Source organism: Oncorhynchus gorbuscha, linkage group LG08, assembly GCF_021184085.1.
Source record: "Oncorhynchus gorbuscha isolate QuinsamMale2020 ecotype Even-year linkage group LG08, OgorEven_v1.0, whole genome shotgun sequence".
In the NCBI taxonomy this organism is placed as follows: domain Eukaryota; kingdom Metazoa; phylum Chordata; class Actinopteri; order Salmoniformes; family Salmonidae; genus Oncorhynchus; species Oncorhynchus gorbuscha.
In genome coordinates, this window is record NC_060180.1 from 71,135,266 (window position 1) to 71,156,503 (window position 21,238).

Consider the following 21,238-nt stretch of genomic DNA (forward strand, 5'->3'; position numbering starts at 1 on the left):
CTTTGCCCCAGTCTTGAGGTCCTGAGCGCTCTGGAGCAGGTTTTCATCAAGGATCTCTGTACATTGCTCCGTTAATTTTTCCCTCTACTGACTAGTGCTCAAGACTGTCCGCAATAGGCTAAGGAGAGCCTGGACTGAGGGCTTATAGGCCTGTTGTAAGGCAGGTCCTCACCAGACATCACCGGCAACAACGTTGCCTATTGGCACCAATCCACCGTTGCTGGACTGGCAAAAGTGCTCTTCACTGACGAGTCACGGTTTTGTCTCACCAGGGGTGATGGTCGGATTCGCGTTTATCGTCGAAGGAATGAGCATTACACCGAGGCCTGTACTCTGGTGCAGGATCGATTTGTAGGTGGAGGGTCTGTCATGGTCTGGGGCGGTGTGTCACAGAATCATTGGACTGAGCTTGTTGTCATTGCAGGCCATCTCAACGCTGTGCGTTAAAGGGAAGACCTCCTCTTCCCTCATGGTACCCTTCCTGCAGGTTCATCCTTACATGACCCTCCAGCATGACAACGCCACCAGCCATACTGCTTGTTCTGTGTGTGATTTCCTGTAAGACAGGAATATCAGTGTTCTGCCATGGCCAGTGAAGAGCCCGGATCTCAATCCTATTGAGCACGTCTGGGGCCTGTTGGATCGGAGGGTGAGGGCTGGGCCCCTCCCCCTTCCCCCCCTCCCCCCAGAAATGTCAGAGAACTTGCAGGTGCCTTGGTGGAAGAGTGGGGTAACATCGCACAGCAAGAACGGGCAAATCTGGTGCAGTCTATGAAGAGGAGATGCAGTATTAAATGCAGCTGGTGGCTACACCAGACACTGACTTACTTTTGATGTTGACCCCCCCCCCTTGTTCAGGGACACATTATTCCATTTCTGTTAGTAACATGTTTGTGGAACTTGTTCAGTTGTTGAATCTTATGTTCATACACATGTTAAGTTTGCTGAAAATAAACTCAGTTAACAGTGAGAGGATGTTTTTTTTGTTGCTGAGTTTAAGTAAATGGCATAATCTGTGAGATGACTTGCATGAGTCAGGGCTCCCGCGGAGGGGTCTAAGGCACTGCATCTCAGTGCAAGAGGCGTCACTACAGTCCCTGGTTTGAATCCAGGCTGTATTACATCCGTCCGTGACGCTGGCACACAATTGGCCGTGGTAGGCCGTCATTGTAAATAAGAATGTCATGAACTGACTTGCCTAGTTAAAGGCTACATTTGGAACATTTACAAAGTGAATCTGACTGCTATCAGATAAGTGTACATACAGTGTAGTGAGTCTTAACTTTAATACATTTATTTTATAATCTATATCAACTGTAATATTATTAACTGATTTTTAATGACTAAGGCAGAGTGCTCCAGAACCTTGGCTGGGGGTCGGGACTTTTTCCTATTTCGAATAAACAAAGGTCACCTTTGACACGTTGATCCACCAGACCTTCCGAGCATTGTGCAGAATGGTCTTTGGAACGGGATTAGGCTTCATGTTGTGTTTGATGTGTGAGGAATAGCAGGCCCACGTGTGTAATAACAGAAGCCATAGCTCATTGTGCAGAATGGTCTTTGGAACGGGATTAGGCTTCATGTTGTGTTTGATGTGTGAGGAATAGCAGGCCCATGTGTGTAATAACAAGCCATAGCTCAACTCTAGGGCCCAGATTCTCAGTTAACACAAGAAAAAACAAATGCGAGAATCAGTGTCATTATTGCCTCATCTATAGACTCAATACTTTTATTGTACAATATTTTACATGAGTTGTACAAACAGAACAAGGCAGAAGCAACTCAATACAAGGAGAGCTGTAATTTAGCTAAACAGATAAAGAGGATGTGTTAGGCCTTTCATTTGTTTTTAGTTATTTTTCAATTATCGATCATACAGCCTCACCCCTCCAAATTTCACCAAGACAATGATCATTGTCTACAATATGGAATGTAGACATAAATCCATCAGTGGTGCTGAAATGAGGAGACCTTATTTGAACCTGTTTACACCTGCCGTTAACATCTGATCTTGTCTGTTTACACCTATCAGATCACAATGCTTTTTTTTTCTTTTTTTTAATATATATATATATATATTTTTAAATCTGCACTTGTCAAAAAAAAAAATCGGGCAGAATCAGAATGTGTGGATAAGAGCAGGAAAAAGGCTGCATGTTAGCACCAGGTATAAACAGGGTCAGAGTGACTCGATTGCAGCGTGCTCAAGTACAATTCAACTCAAGACATCCACTCCTGTATACAGTGTGGACAGGACATGCTTGACCCCCAAAAAAATAGGTCTACTGAGGCACAGTACCGACCAGTCATGGGCAACGGAGTAACAAAGATTACTGATCAAATGAGTTTAACATTCATCATACAACATGCCAGCACATTGGTTTTGATCAACTGGACGGTTATATAATCAAGTAGATATTAAAACATAAGCCGTATCTGATAATATTTCAAGCGGAACAGAACCCACAATGTTTTACAAATTCATGGTATGAAGTGTTACTAAATGAATGCTGGCTTACAAAATGGAAATTGTGGCTCATGCATGTTCCATACAGCCCAGTAAGGGAGCTCAATGGCAACTAAAATTGCATTAAAAAGTTGCTATGTGTAACACTAGTTCTGGGTTTCCCTAAACTCTGTGCTCGGGACACCAAAGGGTTGTTGCGCTTAGTTGCCCCTAGCATTACACAGCTGATTCAACTAATCATCAAACTTTTGATTATTTGAGTCAGCTGTTTAGTGTTTGGGGGCAAAACCAAAACATGCACCCCTTGGGGTCCCGAGGACAAAGTTTGGGAAAACGCTGCACTAGTGTATAGTGAGGCACTTGGGCTTGATTGCAGCTAAAATCGATTAACAGTATGTCATGCATGTATAATGAACCATACAGTCAACAAGCTAAAAATCTGAGGTAAATAATTAGCAACTAAATTTCCATAGTGTAGCCTATCAAACCAAGTTAAAAGGATTGGACCTTTCAACAAATGCAAAAACACCAAAAAAATGAATACTCCAATGTGGATACATGTAACATTTGTTCATACAGACTAAAAACACACAGCAACATGGAAAGGGCATATTGCAAGTTATGATTGAAGAAAAATGACAATTCATAGTAAAAAAAAAAGGGGGAAAAAAAAGGTAAATTTCTCAACAGTGAATTGAATTCAGAAGCTCTTGTAGGTCTATGACTTTCCACTGAAAGACATTAAGGACAGAGCAAAATATTAAGATCGGAAAGGATTGATGATCATGTCAATGAGGCAGAAAAATGTATGAATTCAAATTGTGAGGTAAGTCTTCCTCCTCAGCTTGATAGGGTTTTCATTCTTAGAAAGAGAAACGCAGCATACTGTGTAAGGGATTGCTGGCAAATGATTCTATTGTCTCCAGTTTAAAACTTGAGTTACTTTCACAGGTTCGATGTCTGACATTTAGTTTGGAAGATCTGTCGTTAACTCAGACTTTCCCTGCAATTGAACAAAGGTGTTAGGTCGGACACAAACACAGAAGTAGTGTTTGATTTATGGTATCAACCCAATGGACATTTTGCTCATGGTCTGACATTTTCTGGTTGTTAACTAGTTTTCTGGTTGAGAAGACGTCCTATAACCAGATTACAACCAACGGGTCTCTTTTACAACCAGGTAAAGCAAGAGAAATTGAGAAAAAAAAATTTCATGACAAGGTAAAGAAGTCATGGAAAAGACCGTATATTTTGGTTGTGATTTGGTCAGAAGCTATGTTACAACCAGATTAACACATTATTTAGTTTGCTAAAAAAAAAAGACCTTCACAAAAACAACCTTAAAAACCATCCTTGTTCCATGTCAATTTTGTCTGCCGGGAACACAGATTCGGTCTCCTCAGAAACGGTGATGGTCAGAGTGACCTATGAAAGACTAATAACACTTGTGGTGAAGTGGTCATGATTGGAAAGTAACTAAGCAATACAACATGCATGCTAATTTTGTGCATCTTGTTTGTAGCCTTATAACATTGAAACATACCAGGGTGACATACGCAGCGTAGCCTCGGTAACGTTTGAAAAATAATCATCGAGATTGAATTACGCGCTTCACATTTTAGTGTTATGTGCTTCAATGATGTTTCAATAATCTGTGCTTTCTCACAGACATCGCAAACGAAAAGTTACGAAATTGCATAAGAGGAATGGCCACACGGAAACTAGGGTTGAATCGCGGGAACCCGGTTACTGAGATTCACGGCCCAAAACCCTTTCCTCGGGATAAATAACTGCGAGAAACCGGAAAATTATAATAAATGATTTATATGAACAGCATGGCGTGAATGGAACATAAATTATACCCAATGTCGTGAAAATCTGGCTTCTCTACGGCATCTGCATGATGAATCAACGCTCAGGGAACAGCAGTATGGACCGCAGTTCACAATGTATGTCATCATGGTAAACACAAAATATATTGTGATGGTAGGCCTGCATTTTCTGCAGCATAGTCTATGCTACAGTAATATAACGACTGAATGTCTTTACATCTGGCTTTAGGGATCACTTGTATTTTTTTTTAAATTGTAAAGATAATTGTTTTATTGCAGCTGCAGTTTTAAAAACAGCCCATCACTCGAATAGCTTTGCAGGAGAAGCTTGACTAGAATAGCTTGGACATTAAGCATGTCTTATACCAATAGACTATTTGAAGAGGGACTGAAGCGCTTGTTTGCTGAATGGTAAATACAGCAGCCAGTATAACTCGTTTGAAAGAGCGAACGCGCGATGTCGGTCGGCTATAGCAGTTATTTATTCAGACCCATGACCATTCTATCTTTGTGAAGAGAAGTGAAAGCCTTCTGCATCTAATTCGAGTCCTATATTGTTCACGGATGTCATTTAGAATGATGAGAATAAAGGACAACGAAAAGTATTTCATTTAACAGTTGAAAGAGAGGAAGGAAGCAAGCAAAAACAAATATAATATACAAATAACATTAGGGGAAATATTATTTCAAGGTATATATGCGTCAGTCGACTAAAATGATACAAATAGGCCCCATTATACTTAAATTAAAAACTATTTCGCTGACCTATACTTGTAACTTTACAGGAGACATGTGCTGCACCGGAATCGCATGTTCTCTCCTCGCTCTATCACAGTTTGATCGATGTGTGTAATTCCAGTCGATATTATACAGTTTACACTCAGGAAGTATTAGCCTACTGGAGTTAGCTATATGCTCTGTTGGGTAAATAAATGAAACTAACTACATCAATGGGCTTTTATGTTTTTCTGTCGTGCGTAATGTGCAGTAGCCTATATCATATATGTATTGGATAACCGCACAATCATGTGTTTGTTTTGGTGGCTTGGGCTCATTAAATGTCTTTAATGTATATGGCGCATCAGACTTGAATTTTCGCTCAAAGGTCTATTCAAATCCAGACATGGGCATATTTATATGCTTTATAAATTATTTTACCCGGGAGAAGAGTGATTTATTTGTAAAATACCAGGAAAATATTAAACTCTTAACAGAGAAGCATGAACACGGATAAAATTGTATATGACCTACATCATTGTCCGTTCTTGTCATAAGTTTAACTCATCCCTACTTTTTTCGGATGACTTGTATATGTAGAAGACTTAACATATTTTTCAGTTTGTTTTCCTTCTGTTGGACAATCAGTCATCAAGCAGAGGATGACCTCCCCATTGAAAAACCATTGTCTCAATCCTGGAATCTTGGGACACAAAATCTCAATGTGTCTGTACCCTCACCTTGCATGTGAGAGTGGGAGTTTTAGAATAGTTTTCTTTATGGGGTCATTGCCAAGGCTGCGCTGCGTGTGTAAAATTGAGCCCAATAGGTTATTATGGACAAAAAGGCCTCAATGCAGCAGTAAATGTTGAAGACCTTTATGTTCCTCGTATTGCTTACTTTGTCCACTGTCTCTTGCTATAATTCTAAACAAGGCCATTGACATCATCTGTGCGGAGAGACGGAGGCATTGAAGTGGCCAAATATAGTAGCTCTCCTAGCATAGTCTTATCTGGCTTGAGTTGGTTGGCACTTCTGTTTAGTAGAAAGAGAGATCGCTTCTCACTTCTGTTTAGTAGAAAGGGAGATCGCTTCTCTCTTCTGTTTAGTAGAAAGGGAGATCGCTTCTCTCTTCTGTTTAGTAGAAAGGGAGATCGCTTCTCTCTTCTGTTTAGTAGAAAGGGAGATCGCTTCTCTCTTCTGTTTAGTAGAAAGAGAGATCGCTTCTCTCTTCTGTTTAGTAGAAACGGAGATTGCTTCTCTCTTCTGTTTAGTAGAAACGGAGATCGAATTTCTGTTTCGTAGAAAGAGAGCTCGCCTCTCACTTCTGTTTAGTAGAAAGAGAGCTCGCCTCTCACTTCTGTTTAGTAGAAAGAGAGATCGCTTCTCTCTTCTGTTTAGTAGAAAGAGAGCTCGCCTCTCACTTCTGTTTAGTAGAAAGAGAGATCGCTTCTCTCTTCTGTTTAGTAGAAACGGAGATCGCTTCTCTTTCTGTTTAGTAGAAAGAGAGCTCGCCTCTCACTTCTGTTTAGTAGAAAGAGAGCTCGCCTCTCACTTCTGTTTTGAGACAGCGTTTCTTGATGCTTACATTTGCCACACAGATTGAAGCGCTGACTTGGCTCTCTTCCCTTACAAGCTTCACAAAAACGAAAATCTGGCACTTCCTAGTCCTGGAATGTTCACTCTGAAAGTTCCCCCACTAATTGCCCCCCTTCCCCTCTGTCCCTAAATTCTCTTTCTTGTTGTAGTTTTCCCAGGGTCCAGATCCCCCTTGGGTCAGCAGCATGTGTCGGCACATCATCACTATGCCAGGGAAGACTCCTCCAATGGCGGCCCGGCCCAATGCTTACACAGGGCGTCTTCCAGAAAGCCCGCCAGCTTCTCACAGTCCTCCTGAAGAAACAAGAGACCAGAAATAAGGGCTTATATATTAAGGGATGATATTTAGTTGCACTTTATTTTAAAGGTACAATGACCAGGTATTTAAAAACAGGTTTGATTTTACATTTACATTTAAGTCATTTAGCAGACGCTCTTATCCAGAGCGACTTACAAATTGGTGCATTCACCTTATGACATTCTTTGGGATTAATTCAAATAAATCCCACTAGGCACCATTTGGTATCAGGTAATTATCAAATTGTGTCAAATTTTCCAAAGTAAGTACCAGAAAAAAAAAAAAAACTCAATACAAAAAAACAATACTTCTGTATAAATACTACAGATTTAAAGCTGGCCTGGGTTGAGTTTAATTTAATCAATCAGTGTCTTCTGCTCCTCTTACCTCACTGATGAAGGCGAAGTGAACCAGCTCACTAGCCAGGTCTTTGGAGCTGTCAGCTAAATTGGAAAACACAAAACAGCCACCAAAAACCTTAACATATAAAGATCCTCAACCAGTCCTACAGTTAAAGGGGCCCCTATTACTGCCATAGATTATTTGCTAGCAGTTACTGAAGTTTGTAGTGGCTGTTTAGATAAAACCAAACCACCGATTCCACTCCTGGCCCATAGACTACTTTCAGTTTGAGGAAACATCTAACCTCAAGTAAAATCCCGAACTTCCCCTTTAAAAACTGCATGCGATCAACTGAATAACCCAATAGATGGAGCTGTATATCTGCATTTTTAACAGCCCTTCTGTATATTGGCATGTGGTTGTTAACTTGGTATCTGGTACTAGGTAATTTATCTGTTGATCTACAGTGGAGGGAGGGGAGGGGGGCTAATTTAACGAGTTAGTGACCGTTACCGTAACATTGCCTTGTCAAGAACATGAACCCCAACTGTACCACGTCACAAGCTGTTTAAAAAAATAAATATATATATATTTTTAAATGTCTCCGAAACCAATATACCCAGTCTATAGGACCAGGAGATTAATGTACATCCTGTTTGGTTAAATAACGTTGTTGACTCACTAGGCAGAACGTCAAAAAAATAAATATATATATATTTTTAAATGTCTCCGAACGTCTATAGGACCAGGAGATTAATGTACGTTTGGTGTTGAACGTTGGATTGACTCACTAGGCAGAACATCACAATTCAGCTGCCGTTGGAGCTTGTCGTCCATCTTCAGGAGGAGAGAGAGCTGCAGACAGATAACAGAGAATTCAATTCAAATGTATTTTACAACTCCTTGTATAAAAAAATTATAGCTAATTAGCTATTAGCTATAATTAGCTATTATAAAATGGAGAGGTGCGAGTGTGTGCACTGGGTTTGAGATTTGAACCAATCCCAACTCTCGTGCATACTGTACGTAAGTGCCGGGGGCATTGATTTATTACATTTGTTTTTATTTCACCTTTATTTAACTAGGTAGGCTAGTTGAGAACAAGTTCTCATTTAAAACTGCGATCTGGCCAAGATAAAGCATAGCAGTTCGACACATACAACACAAAGTTACAGATTGGAATAAATAAACATACAGTCAATAATACAGTAGAAAAGGTCTATGCAAATGAGGTAAGATAAGGGAGGTAAGGCAATAAATAGGCCATGTTGGCAAAGTAATTACAATATACCAATTAAACACTGGAGTGATAGATGTGCAGAAGATGAATGTGCAAGTAGTGATACTGGGGTGCAAAGGAGCAAGATAAATAAATACAGTATGGGGATGAGGTAGTTGGATGGGCTATTTACAGATGGGCTATGTACAGGTGCAATGATCTGTGAGCTGCACTGACAGCTGGTGCTTAAAGCTAGTGAGGGAGATATGAGTCTCCAGCTATTTTTGCAGTTTGTTCCAGTCATCGGCAGCAGAGGACTGGAAGGAAAGGCGGCCAAAGGAGGAATTGGCTGCGGCACTAACCACACAAACCAAGATGTTTTATTGTGCAATTATTTGTTGCCTGTAGTTATAAAAGCTCACACTTTTACATTCCAGCAACAATTCTTTGTTCCTTTCTGGATAAGAGCGTCTGCTAAATGACTTAAATGTAAATGTAAAATGTAAGTTGTTGTAGATGAAAATGAACAAAAACTCACATGACTTCTGGTGCCTTCCTCAGTGAACTCCAAGTTACAATGCATTTGGACAACCTGTACAGTTCCAAGCATGACACAGAGAGAGAGAGAAAAAAAATCTGCTCAACTGATTTCCAACACTTGTTTCATGACCATAGGGCACCACCTTGAAATTGAAAGCAGACAAAAAAAAGAAGGTTCATTTTAGTGCCTAAGTGTCTTACTTAAGAGCACAGCGGCAGAAGATAGTACCGTCTGGCATCTAAAACCAGGAACCTTCCGGTTGCCAGTTAAAGAGACTGTATAGTTGATAATTGTTTACCCCAACATTTTGGTTGGGTGTTGCCGGTATGGTTCATATACAGTACATATGCTATAAAACATTTTTTTTTTTTTGACTGGCCCGGGATTTGAACCAGCAACCTTCTGACTACTGGTCTGCATGGAACCCCTCGTATAAGTTACCTTTCTGGTCTCCATCTCCTGGGGCTCCGGGCTGGGAGTATTCACTGTCTCCATGCGCTCCTGGAAGATGGACAAGGTCCGGGGCATGGTGAGGCCCCGCTGGAAGTTCATCAAGGGATAGATCCCATTCCTAGTGAGTACACAGTAAGAAAGAGCCAATCCACTCAATTGAAAAACAGACTAAGTGAGTTAAATCATGTGATGTACAGTCTTTACTTTAAATACTGACTAAATGCCACAGTCAGTATGAAAAAGGGGGAAGGGACAATAGTCCCTTGGAAAATCTTAGTCTTAATTGAGTTGAGTAAATAGATTTTTTTTTTTTACATTAACATTTTAGTCATTTGTCAGACGCTCTTATCCAGAGCAACTTACAGTTAGTGCGTTCATCTTAAGACAGCTAGGTGAGACAACCACATGTCACAGTAAGTACATTTTTCCTACAAGCAGCGATCGGCAAAGTCAGAGCTACTAAGGAGAAGTGATAGTTATAAACATATGTGGCGACCATCATAGCATCATGGCACCGGACGGTTCTAACATCAACCGGAAAGTCAAACAAATTTAGGATTAAAAAGGACGTTTACTATGTAGATCATATTTAATTTAACCAGGCGAGTCAGTTAACAGATTCTTATTTACAATAACGGCTGGCAAGTGGCGTGGAATAAGTGCAGCAATAAATAAAATAGCGGCCAACTCTAATAAAACACAACATAAATGTGTGTATAAGCATCCAATTACAAAGCAGACAAGATATGGATAGAGGACACAATTGAATGCCAGTTGTGGGCGCAAGCTGCCAAGGTCCGATCTGGATCCAATCGTAGGTCATTTGATTTGTTTATACCAGATATAGGAGCTGCAGATGCCATAACATCTGTTGATGAGCAGACCAACAAAGATTAGACAAACATATCTTACCGTAATCAACCAAGGTTTCAATACATAGTTTTTCCCCCTTTATATTCCATCCCTCCTTCCTGATCAAGGTTTATATCCTTGATGATTTAGCATGTATGTATGTGTGTATGCATGTATGCGTGCATGTGTGCATGTATGAATGAATGTGTGCTTGTGTGCATGTATGAATGTATGTATGTATGTATGTATGTGTGTGTGTGCGTGCGTGCGTGCGTGCGTGCGTGCGTATGTATGTATGTATGTATGTATGTATGTATGTATGTATGTATGCATGCATGCATGCATGTATGTATGTATGTGTGTGTGTGTGTATGTGTGCATGTATGTATGTATGTGTGCATGTATGTATGTATGTATGTGTGCATGTATGTATGTATGTATGCATGTATGTATGTATGTATGTATGTATGTATGTATGTATGTATGTATGTATGTATGTATGTATGTATGTATGTATGTATGTATGTATGTATGTATGTATGTATGTATGTATGTATGTATGTATGCATGTACAGTTGAAGTCAGAAGTTTACATACACCTTAACCAAATGCATTTAAACTCAGTTTCACAATCCTTGACATTTAATCCTAGTAAAAATGTCCCGTCTGAAATGTTCCAAGCGGTTTAAAGGCACAGTCAACTTCGTGTATGTAAACTTCTGACCCACTGGAATTGTGATACAGTGAAATAATCTGTCAGTAAACAATTGTTGGAAAAATACCTGACCTACCTGACTTGCCTAAACTATAGTTTGTTAACAAGAAATGTGTGGTGTGGATGAAAAACAAGTTTTAATGACTCCAATCTAAGTGTATGTAAACTTCTGACTTCAACTGTATATAGTACCAATCAAAGGTTAGAACACATACTCATTCCAGGGTTTTTCTTTATTTTTACAGTTTTCTACATTGTAGAATAATAGTGAAGACATCAACACTATGAAATAACACATATGGAATCATGTAGTAACCCCCCCAAAAAAAGTGTTAAACAAATCTAAATATATTTGAGATTCTTCAAAGTAGCCACCATTTGCCTTGATGACAGCTTTGCACTCTCTTGGTATTCTCTCAACCAGCTTCATGAGGTAGTCACCTGGAATGCATTTCAATTAACAGGTGTGCCTTGTTAATTTACACTCTAGGCAGTAGAAATAAAGAAACATCCTTGAATGAGTAGGTGTCCAAGCTTTTGACTGGTACTTTATGTAATGTAATCTCAGGCTGGAGCAGCCTTCTACTTTTAATGATCAAATCAATTAAATCCAATAACCTTTCTGTCCTCCAACGCCCACACTTACTTTACGTCCTCCAGAAATTTGTCCAGTTCTAGCGGCGAAACATTCGAGTACCTTTAGGAAACGATGAGAAATGGGACAGCATGAGTAATAACATCAACCAATCACCTCAATCAAACAGACCTTGGGGTCTCTGCCTGGGGACGGGGTTTTCTCCATCCTTACTTGATCTCCACCCCGGGCCGGTCCCCATGCTTGATCTCAGCCATCACACCACTGGGGTCGAAAGTTCTGGTCTTCTCTTCAAGGCAGTTATCATGAAGCTGATCTGTTAAAAGAGGGAATGCATTTAAGACTACCGTTATGTGATTAATATGGAGATTATTTTTTACTGGATTGACCTCTAGAAGAGAACTTCAACTTTAACGTGACAGTGTCAAATGGATATTGGACTCCTAACCTGAAAAATAAAAAAATGTGGGATTGTATTCACAGTGGACTAAGTAACAAAATCCTAAAATATTGTTTTTGACAAAAATATCCAGATTCACAATGTATTTGTGAACCGTTTCAGAAAGCTGGGTGTACAATAGACATCACTACTTCACAGGAGAGGCATTTGAACATTTTTTAAATTAAAACATTTTACAGCAAAGTGCCTTTTTTGAGCATGTCAATTTATGTGCCATAATAACAAACTCATATGTAATCTATAAATATAAAAAAATGTGAAATCACAAAGCTGTTTAGACAAAATCTTGCCTAGCCATCATGAATGGTTGAGATAATGAGTGGGCTGGGACATTCACAAGAGGTGAATTCACAAGAGGTTCTGTCATGTAAGTCTTCTCTGTCAAATGGCACTTCATGCTCTCTGCTACCGCAGATATTTGAACGATCCATAGGATTTACTCATATTTTCATCATGGACAACATGCAAAGTGAAGCTACAGCTTTCAATAACAGTTTTGTCCTGAATACTGCTGCTGGTATCGACACAGCTTTGTCTTCTGTGGCTAAAGCACTTTGGACTGGTTGAAGCTGAGTGGGAAGGATTATTTTGAAAGTGTGTCTGCTGTGAATCCATGCGTAGAATGTATGCACACATGACTGTAAGTCGCTTTGGATAAAAGCGTCTGCTAAATGGCATATATTATTATTATTAATCATCATAATCCATACACCGGTAAGAGTCTACAGTTAAAATACCAAGATAGCTACATGAACATGCGTTATTCTCTCAACTAAATCAAAGTCATTTTCATAGCTAGCTATTATTATTATTATCATCACCTTATGACATCCAGTGGAACAGTCACTTTACAATAGTGCATCTAAATCTTAAAGGGGGGGGTGAGAGGGATTACTTATCCTATCCAAGGAATACCTAGGATAGGATAAGTAATCCCTCTCACCCCCCCTTTAAGATTTAGATGCACTATTGTAAAGTGACTGTTCCACTCGATGTCATAAGGTGAATGCACCAATTTGTAAGTCGCTCTGGATAAGAGCGTCTGCTAAATTACTTAAATTTAAATGTAAATTATTATTACACATATATAGCTATCATGGCGCCAGATATGGCTGACATTTTACATGCTCCTAACCAAATATGTGGTTTTTTTTTTGCGTTGTTTGTAACTTATTCTGTACATAATGTTGCTGCTACCATCTCTTATGACCGAAAATAACTTCTGGACATCTGAACAGCAATTAGTCACCACGAACTGGCAGAAGCCCCCCCCCCTTTAACGAGTCTGATGAGCCTGACATGAACGACATACAGGCCCAAATCCGTTCACTTGCATGAAGATGGGGGGGGGGCGGAAAGAGGACGGAGTCCTTCTGAAAATTTGTAGGCGATCAAATAAACCCCCACTGCCTTCCGTTCTACTAGCTAACATGCAATCATTGGAAAAGAAAAATCGCCGACCTACGAGGAAGATTAAACTCCCAACGGGACATTAAATACTCAAATCAGATTTATTTATGTAGCCCTTCGTACATCAGCAGATATCTCAAAGTGCTGTACAGAAACCCAGCCTAAAACCCCAAACAGCAAGCAATGCAGGTGTAGAAGCCCAAAAACGAATATCTTGTGCTTCACAGAGTCGTGGCTTGAACGACGACATCATCAACATACAGCTGGCTGGTTATACGCTGTGTCTGCAGGATACAATAGCGGCGTCTGGTAAGACAGGGGGGGCTTACGCATATATGTAAACAGCTGGTGCACGATATCTAAGGAAGTCTTCAAGATTTTGCTCGCCTGAGGTAGAGTATCTCATGATAAGCTGTAGACCACACTATCAGTATTTTTCATAGCTGTCTACATACCACCACAGACTGATGCTGGCACTAAAAGGCCGCACACTGATTCCTGCTTACGAGCAAGAATTAAAGCAGGAAGCACCAGTGACTCGGTCAATTAAAGAAAAGTGGTCAGATAACGCAGATGCTAAGCTACAGGACTGTTTTGCTAGCACAGACTGGAATATGTTCCAGGATTCCTCTGATGACATTGACATTCTGTAAATTGATGTGGCTCTGTGCAAATTCACGGCATGTTTTGGAGGCAAAGCCAAATGTAAACTGAGGTTTTTGGATATAAATATGAACTTGATTGAACAAAATGTATTGTGTAACACGTTGTTCCGGGAGTGTCATCTGATGAAGAATATCAACGCTTAGTGATTAATTTGATCTATATTTCTGCTTTTTGTGACACCTCTCTTTGGTTGGAAAATGGCTGTATGCTTTCTGTGACTACTTGCTGACCTAACGTAATGATATGTTCTGCTTTCGCCGAAAAGCCCTTTTGAAATTGGACACTGTGGTTGGATTAACGAGACGTTTCTTTAACTTCTCTAGGGTAGGGGAAAGCATTTGGAATTTTTGATGAAAAGCATGCCCAAATTTAACTGCCTTCTACTCAGGTCCAGAAGATAGGATATGCATATCATTCGTAGATTTGGATAGAAAACACTAAAGTTTCCAAAACTGTTACAATAATGTCTGAGTATAACAGAACTGATTTGACAGGCAAAAACCTGAGAGAAATTAATTCAGGAGGTAGGACGTTTTTGTTGTTGTTGTAGTTTTCTATTCAATGCCATTACAGTATCCATTGACTTAGGACTCAAATTGCAGTTACTATGCCTTCCACTAGATGTCAACAGTCTTTAGAAATTGTTTCAGGCTTGTATTCTGGAAAATGAGGGAGTAAGACCAGTCTGAATGAGTGGACCCTGGCGTGTCGCAGAGCTTTTTCATGCGCAATCCCAAGAGTGCATTTCTTGTTTACCTTTTATATTGACAACGTTATTGTCTGGTTGAAATATTATAGATCATTTAGGCTAAAAACAACCTGAGGATTGAATATAAACATCGTTTGACATGTTTCTATGAACTTTACGGATACAATTTGGATTTTTTTTGTCTGCCTGTTGTGACTGTGCTTGAGCCTGTGGATTACTGAAGAAAACGTGAACAAAACTGAGGTTTTCGGATATAAAGAGAGACTTTATCAAACAAAAGGAACATTTATTGAATAAATGAATCTTCTGAGTGCAACCATATGAAGATCAAAGGTAAGTGATTAATTTTATCTCTATTTAGTTAGATTCACAAGAAGTTCATCTTTAAACCTATGGAAAATCATTTTTATCTTTTCTGAATTTTTACAATGAGTATTTCTGTATTTGAATTTGCCGCTCTGCAATCTCACTGGATGTTGGCCAGATGGGACGCTAGCTGTTTTCTTCTGTCTTTTCCTTTTTTTTCTCTCTTTAGTTCATTCTCCTGGTGGGGGGTTAATTGTATTTTTTATTCCCTGACCTGGTGGTAGATCGGTCAACATGCCCTCTTGAGCAGGGCATTGACCCTGGATGCTTCTGTGTGTCGCTCTGAATGGGAGTCTGTTGGATGACTGGTATGATGTAGTTATTGAGCGGCTTCACTGAAAGTATATTGTATGTTTTGAATATTCAATAAAATTTAAAATTTAAATAAATGTCTTAGTGTTAATGATTTGCCTAACTTGGAGAGATAATGTTCAGAGAATCCATTTTGGCAATTTGGTTGAAGAATACATTTTGTGAAAATATTACACATTTTTAAAGCAGCTTTACTCCCCCATGTTTCTTCCAACTACAGTGTATGATATGCCATTTTGAAGCGCTGAGTCTGTACTTTTATCCAATGTAAAAAATAATAATAATAAAATTCGAATTTTGGAAAATAAGACTGAAAAGAGATGGTCACATTTGCATTCAACTTTCACTATGGGGGGCAAACGGCAAAAAAGGGGATGTTTTCTGACCAATTGTGTCAAGAATCTAAATGTACCTCTGACATGCCATTACTCACACTGATAGTTGATAAAGCAGTGGGCAGCCAGCAGCTTAAGAGAGTGCACCTCAAACAGGACCCTGTGAAACAGCAGGTCATGGGCCGTGGGTCTCTTCTTGGCGTCCATGCGTACACACGACTGGGTGAACTCCTGTAACAGACGAGGGAAAAGGGAGGTGCATGGAGAGTTACTACTACCATGGGTGGAATTTGGGTGGAACGTGGTGATTTTTAAATACACAGTGCATTCTGAAAAGTATTCAGACCTCTTCACTTTTTCTACATTTTGCTACGTTACATGTTACAGCCTTATTCTAAAATAAAATAAACGTTTTCCCCTCATCAATCTACACACAATACCCCATAATGACAAAGCAAAAACAGGTGTTAAAAAAAAATCACATTTATAAAAACTAAAATACCTTTACATAAGTATTCAAACCCTTTGCTCGGAGACTCGAAATTGAGCTCATGTGCATTCTGTTTCTATTGAGCATCCTTGATGTTTCTACAACTTGATTGGAGTCCACCTGTTGTAAACTCAATTGATTGGACATGATTTGGAAAGGCACACACCTGACAGTGCATGTCAGCGCAAAAACCAAGCCATGAGGTCGAAGCAGTTGCCTGTAGAGCTCCGAGACAGGATTGTGTCAAGGCATAGGTCTGGGGGAAGCGTACCAAAACACTTCTGCACCATTGAAGATCCTAGAACACAGTAGCCTCCATCATTCTTAAATGGAAGAAGTTTAGAACCACCAAGACTCTTCCCAGAGCTGGGCGCCCAGCCAAACTGAGCAATCGGGGCAGAAGGGCCTTGGTCAGGGAGGTGACCAAGAACCAGATAGAGTAGCCAGACAGAAGCCACTCCTCAGTAAAATGGCACATCACAGCCAGCTTGGAGTTTGCCAAAAGGCACCTAAATACTCACAGACCATGAGAAACAAGATTCTCTGGTCTGATGAAACCAAAATATACTCTTTGGCCTGAATGCCAAGTGTCATGTCTGGAGGAAACCTGGCACCATCCCAACGGTGAAGCATGGTGGTGGCAGCGTCATGCTTTTTCAGTGGCAGGGACTGGGAGACTAGTCAGGATTGAGGGAAAGATGAACGGAGCAAAGTACAGAGAAATCCTTATTGAAAACCTGCTCCAGAGCACTCAGGACCTGGGAAGGTGCTCCTTCACCCCAGTCTAACAGGACAACGACCCTAAGCACACAGCCAAGACAACGCAGGAGTGGCTTCAGGACAAGTCTCTGAATGTCCTTGAGTGGCCCAGCCAGAGTCTGGACTTGAATATGATCTAACATCTCTGGAGAGACCTGACAATAGCTGTGCAGCAACGCGCCCCCCTCAAACCTGACAGAGCTTGGGAGGATCTGCAGAGAAGAATGGGAGAAACTTCAAATACATGTGTGCCAAGCTTGTGTCATACCCAAAAGGACTTGAGGCTGTAATCGCTGCCAAAGGTGCTTCAACAAAGTCCTGAGTAAAGGGTCTGAATACTTATGTAAGTGATATTTCCGTTTCTTATTTCTCATAAATTAGAAGAAAAAATCAAAATCTGTTTTTGCTTGGTCATTGTGCGTAGATTGACGGGAAACCCCTTCCCCCCCAATTTAAATCAATTTTAGAATAAGGCTTTCCGAATACACTATACTGTGTGTAATATATACAGTGGGGCAAAAAAGTATTTAGTCAGCCACCAATTGTGCAAGTTCTCCCACTTATAAAGATGAGAGGCCTGTAATTTTCATCATAGATACACTTCAACTATGACAGACAAAATGAGGGGGGAAAAAATCCAGAAAATCACATTGTAGGATTTTTAATGAATTTATTTGCCAATTATGGTGGAAAATAAGTAATAATATCACTAAAGTTCTGTCTAGCAACATAGATGTATTGGCTGTTCAGATGTGTAAGGAGGAGACCCGGCATAGGAGAAACGATTAAATTACCAGTACTTGTGTGAATATATGTCTTTGTCTGTTCAGCTGTCTGACCCTTTGGGTGAATAAACTTTGTTTGAGCTTTAATAAAATTGTATGTGAGTTTTTACAGAGGAACTGGGTATTTAGAAGGAACTGGGTAATTAGAAGGAACTGGGTAATTAGAAGGAACTGGGTAATTAGAAGGAACTGGGTATTTAGAAGGAACTGGGTAATTAGAAGAGGAACTGGGTATTTAGAAGAGGAACTGGGTATTTAGAAGGAACTGGGTAATTAGAAGGAACTGGGTCATTAGAAGGAACTGGGTCATTAGAAGGAACTGGGTATTTAGAAGGAACTGGGTATTTAGAAGGAGCTGGGTATTTAGAAGGAACTGGGTAATTAGAAGGAGCCATAGCATCTGGTGATTGAAATAAAGATGGCGTGTAACGTTACATATAGCATTACGGCTGCTGACATCTTTCCTACAATGTGCTTATATAAAAATGGCCTGTCATCTTTCACCGAGTTACTACAAACACTTGGTAGGAAGGAAGAAATGTGTCATGGGAATTAGAGAGAACTGTGGCTTTCAGTGACTGACCTAGATGACACACCGACAGCTTGACTCAATGTATTATAGTATGGTAGCAGCTGACAACTTTCCTTCACACATTTACCACTACAGTACAATTAATCCATAGGAGTTGTATAATAGGATATTCTAATATTCCATCATTATTGGTTATTAGTCCCAATTTTCCCAGAATGAACACCCAGGGGTTAAAGTCATTGCACACCACTGCATTACGGCAGTGTGTCTTCTTAAATCTACTTTTGAGATAATGCTGGCATCCTGGCGGAAGCAAACCATTTTTACCGAGGCCATGTTGTGCGCGTTCAAATGCTGAAATAAGTGAGTGTTGCAAGGTGGAAGAGAATATACCAGCTAATGTAGCACGAACCCAGCAGGTCAAATTTGGCACATGGCACCTTAATGATGTTTTCTGGTTGAGATGACGTCATTATTGTTTTTTTTATCTGGTCACACCGGTTGTGTACGTTTTGTTAGTGTCTTTTTAGACGTTTTGTTAATGTCTTTTTAGACGTGTTGTTAATGTCTTTTTAGACGTTTTGCTAGTGTCTTTTTAGACGTTTTGCTAATGTCTTTTTAGACGTTTTGCTAGTGTCTTTTTAGACGTGTTGTTAATGTCTTTTTAGACGTGTTGTTAATGTCTTTTTAGACGTTTTGCTAGTGTCTTTTTAGACGTGTTGTTAATGTCTTTTTAGACGTTTTGCTAGTGTCTTTTTAGACGTGTTGTTAATGTCTTTTTAGACGTTTTGCTAGTGTCTTTTTAGACGTGTTGTTAATGTCTTTTTAGATGTTTTGCTAGTGTCTTTTTAGACGTGTTGCTAGTGTCTTTTTAGACGTGTTGTTAATGTCTTTTTAGACGTTTTGTTAGTGTCTTTTTAGACGTTTTGTTAGTGTCTTTTTAGACGTTTTGTTAGTGTCTTTTTTAGACGTTTTGTTAGTGTCTTTTTAGACGTGTTGTTAATGTCTTTTTAACAACCAGAAAAATCCATTAACAAAAACAAAACTTCTTATTCAAGCAGTATTCAACGGTGGAGGCTTCTGGGGGGAGGGCGGCTCATAACAATGGCCGGAATGGAGTACATGGAATGGAATCAAATATGTTGTTTTCATGTGTTTGATTCCATTATATTCACTCCATTCCAGCAATTATACTCCATTTCAGCCTTTATTACGAGCCGACCTCCCCTCAGCAGCCTCCACTGGTATACAACCAGTATATGGTCCCCATGTGGCTCAGTAGGTAGAGCATGGCGCTTGTGTAAATATGATTCATATGTAAATATGAAGTCATAAAATAACTAATATGAAAAGCAACCAGGTTTTGTCCTGTGGGAAATGCCTAAACGCCAGGTATGCCCACTACTCCTGTGCAACTTGCCTTTATGAGTGGGTCCTCTAAAGACTGGGCGGCGTTGGTTATAGCCTCTTTGGATACCACAGTGTCCCCGTTAGCCTGGATCTCCAACACTGCCATCTAAAGTTGGGGAGGACAAAAACAAAACTGTGCTGGGTCGTGTTAATTAGGACAACAACGGTAAAACAGAATGCAAAATGGGCGGGTCTTATTATCATGACCAAGGCTAGATTGTCCCTCCCTCTTTCAATCTGTTTTCTTCCGTTTGGTACCTAATGAACACGACCCTTATTTTGCATTTGTGATTAATATTATGCGTCAGTAGGCAAAAAAAAAAAAAGGAAACATTTTTAGTCGGAAAATGAGAATGGCTTATCAGACGAGTTCAGGTAAAACATCAGAATGTTTTTTCCTGTTTCGTGTATAGACTCCCTTTTTTCCCCCTACTGTGTTATTGACTTGTTAATTGTTTATTCCATGTGTAACTCTGTGTTGTCTGTTCACACTGCTATGCTTTATCTTGGCCAGGTCGCAGTTGCAAATGAGAACTTGTTCTCAACTAGCTTACCTGGTTAAATAAAGGTGAAATAAAAAAATAAAAAATAAGTGTCTATTGAACATAACATAAATATGGGTTTCAATTAACATCTGTGACACACACACACACACACACACACACACACACACACACACACACACACACACACACACACACACACACACACACACACACACACACACACACACACACACACACACACACACACACACACACACACACACACACACACACCTCAAATTTGTGGATTCAGGTATTTCAGCCACAACCGTAGCTGACAGGTGTATAAAATCGAGCACAGCCATGCGATCTCCATAGACAAACATTGGCAGTAGAATGGCCATACGGAAGAGCTCAGTGACTTTCAACGTGGCACCGCCATAGGAGCTTGTTGTCCTGACACCACACTGCCAGCTATCTGACCTCCTCGCTATAGGCTGTCTCAACATTGTCATTGCTGGCGACACTAGCCACTGTTGTGTCGCCAGCAAACTTGATGGCGTTGGAGTCGTGCGTGGCCACACAGTTGTGGGTGAACAGGGAGTACAGGAGGGGACTCAGGACGCACCCCTGAGTGGCCCCCATGTTGAGGATCAGTATTGCATATGTGTTGTTGCCTACTTTTACCACCTGGGGGGCAGCCCGTCAGGAAGTCCCGGATCCAGTTGCAGAGGGAGGCGTTTAGTCCCAGTGTCCTGAGCTTAATGATTAGCTTTGTGGGCACTATGGTGTTGAACGCTGAGCTGTAGTCATTGAAAAGCATTCTCACATAGGTGTTCCTTTTATCCAGATGGGAAAGGGCAGTGTGAAGTGCAATTGAGATTGC

The 21,238-nt window shown here is 40.2% G+C and overlaps 1 protein-coding gene across 3 annotated transcripts in view; it reads right to left on the reverse strand.

Moving 5' to 3' along the window:
• Window positions 1–1,698: 1,698 nt before the first annotated feature.
• The window catches only part of nrbp2a (nuclear receptor binding protein 2a), a 64,183-nt gene continuing 44,643 nt past the window's right edge, over window positions 1,699–21,238 (reverse strand). For 2 of the 3 annotated variants that reach the window (XM_046360525.1, XM_046360524.1), the window contains 9 exons: window positions 19,878–19,973; window positions 15,990–16,122; window positions 11,847–11,949; window positions 11,685–11,735; window positions 9,460–9,589; window positions 9,016–9,069; window positions 8,050–8,113; window positions 7,304–7,359; window positions 1,699–6,912 (listed from right to left, as the gene is read on the reverse strand). In XM_046360525.1, the coding sequence (XP_046216481.1) occupies window positions 6,823–6,912; window positions 7,304–7,359; window positions 8,050–8,113; window positions 9,016–9,069; window positions 9,460–9,589; window positions 11,685–11,735; window positions 11,847–11,949; window positions 15,990–16,122; window positions 19,878–19,973 (777 nt within the window). In that variant the 3' untranslated portion in view covers window positions 1,699–6,822. The remainder of the gene's footprint in view (window positions 6,913–7,303; window positions 7,360–8,049; window positions 8,114–9,015; window positions 9,070–9,459; window positions 9,590–11,684; window positions 11,736–11,846; window positions 11,950–15,989; window positions 16,123–19,877; window positions 19,974–21,238) is intronic. The other variant, XM_046360526.1, reaches the window with a different exon arrangement.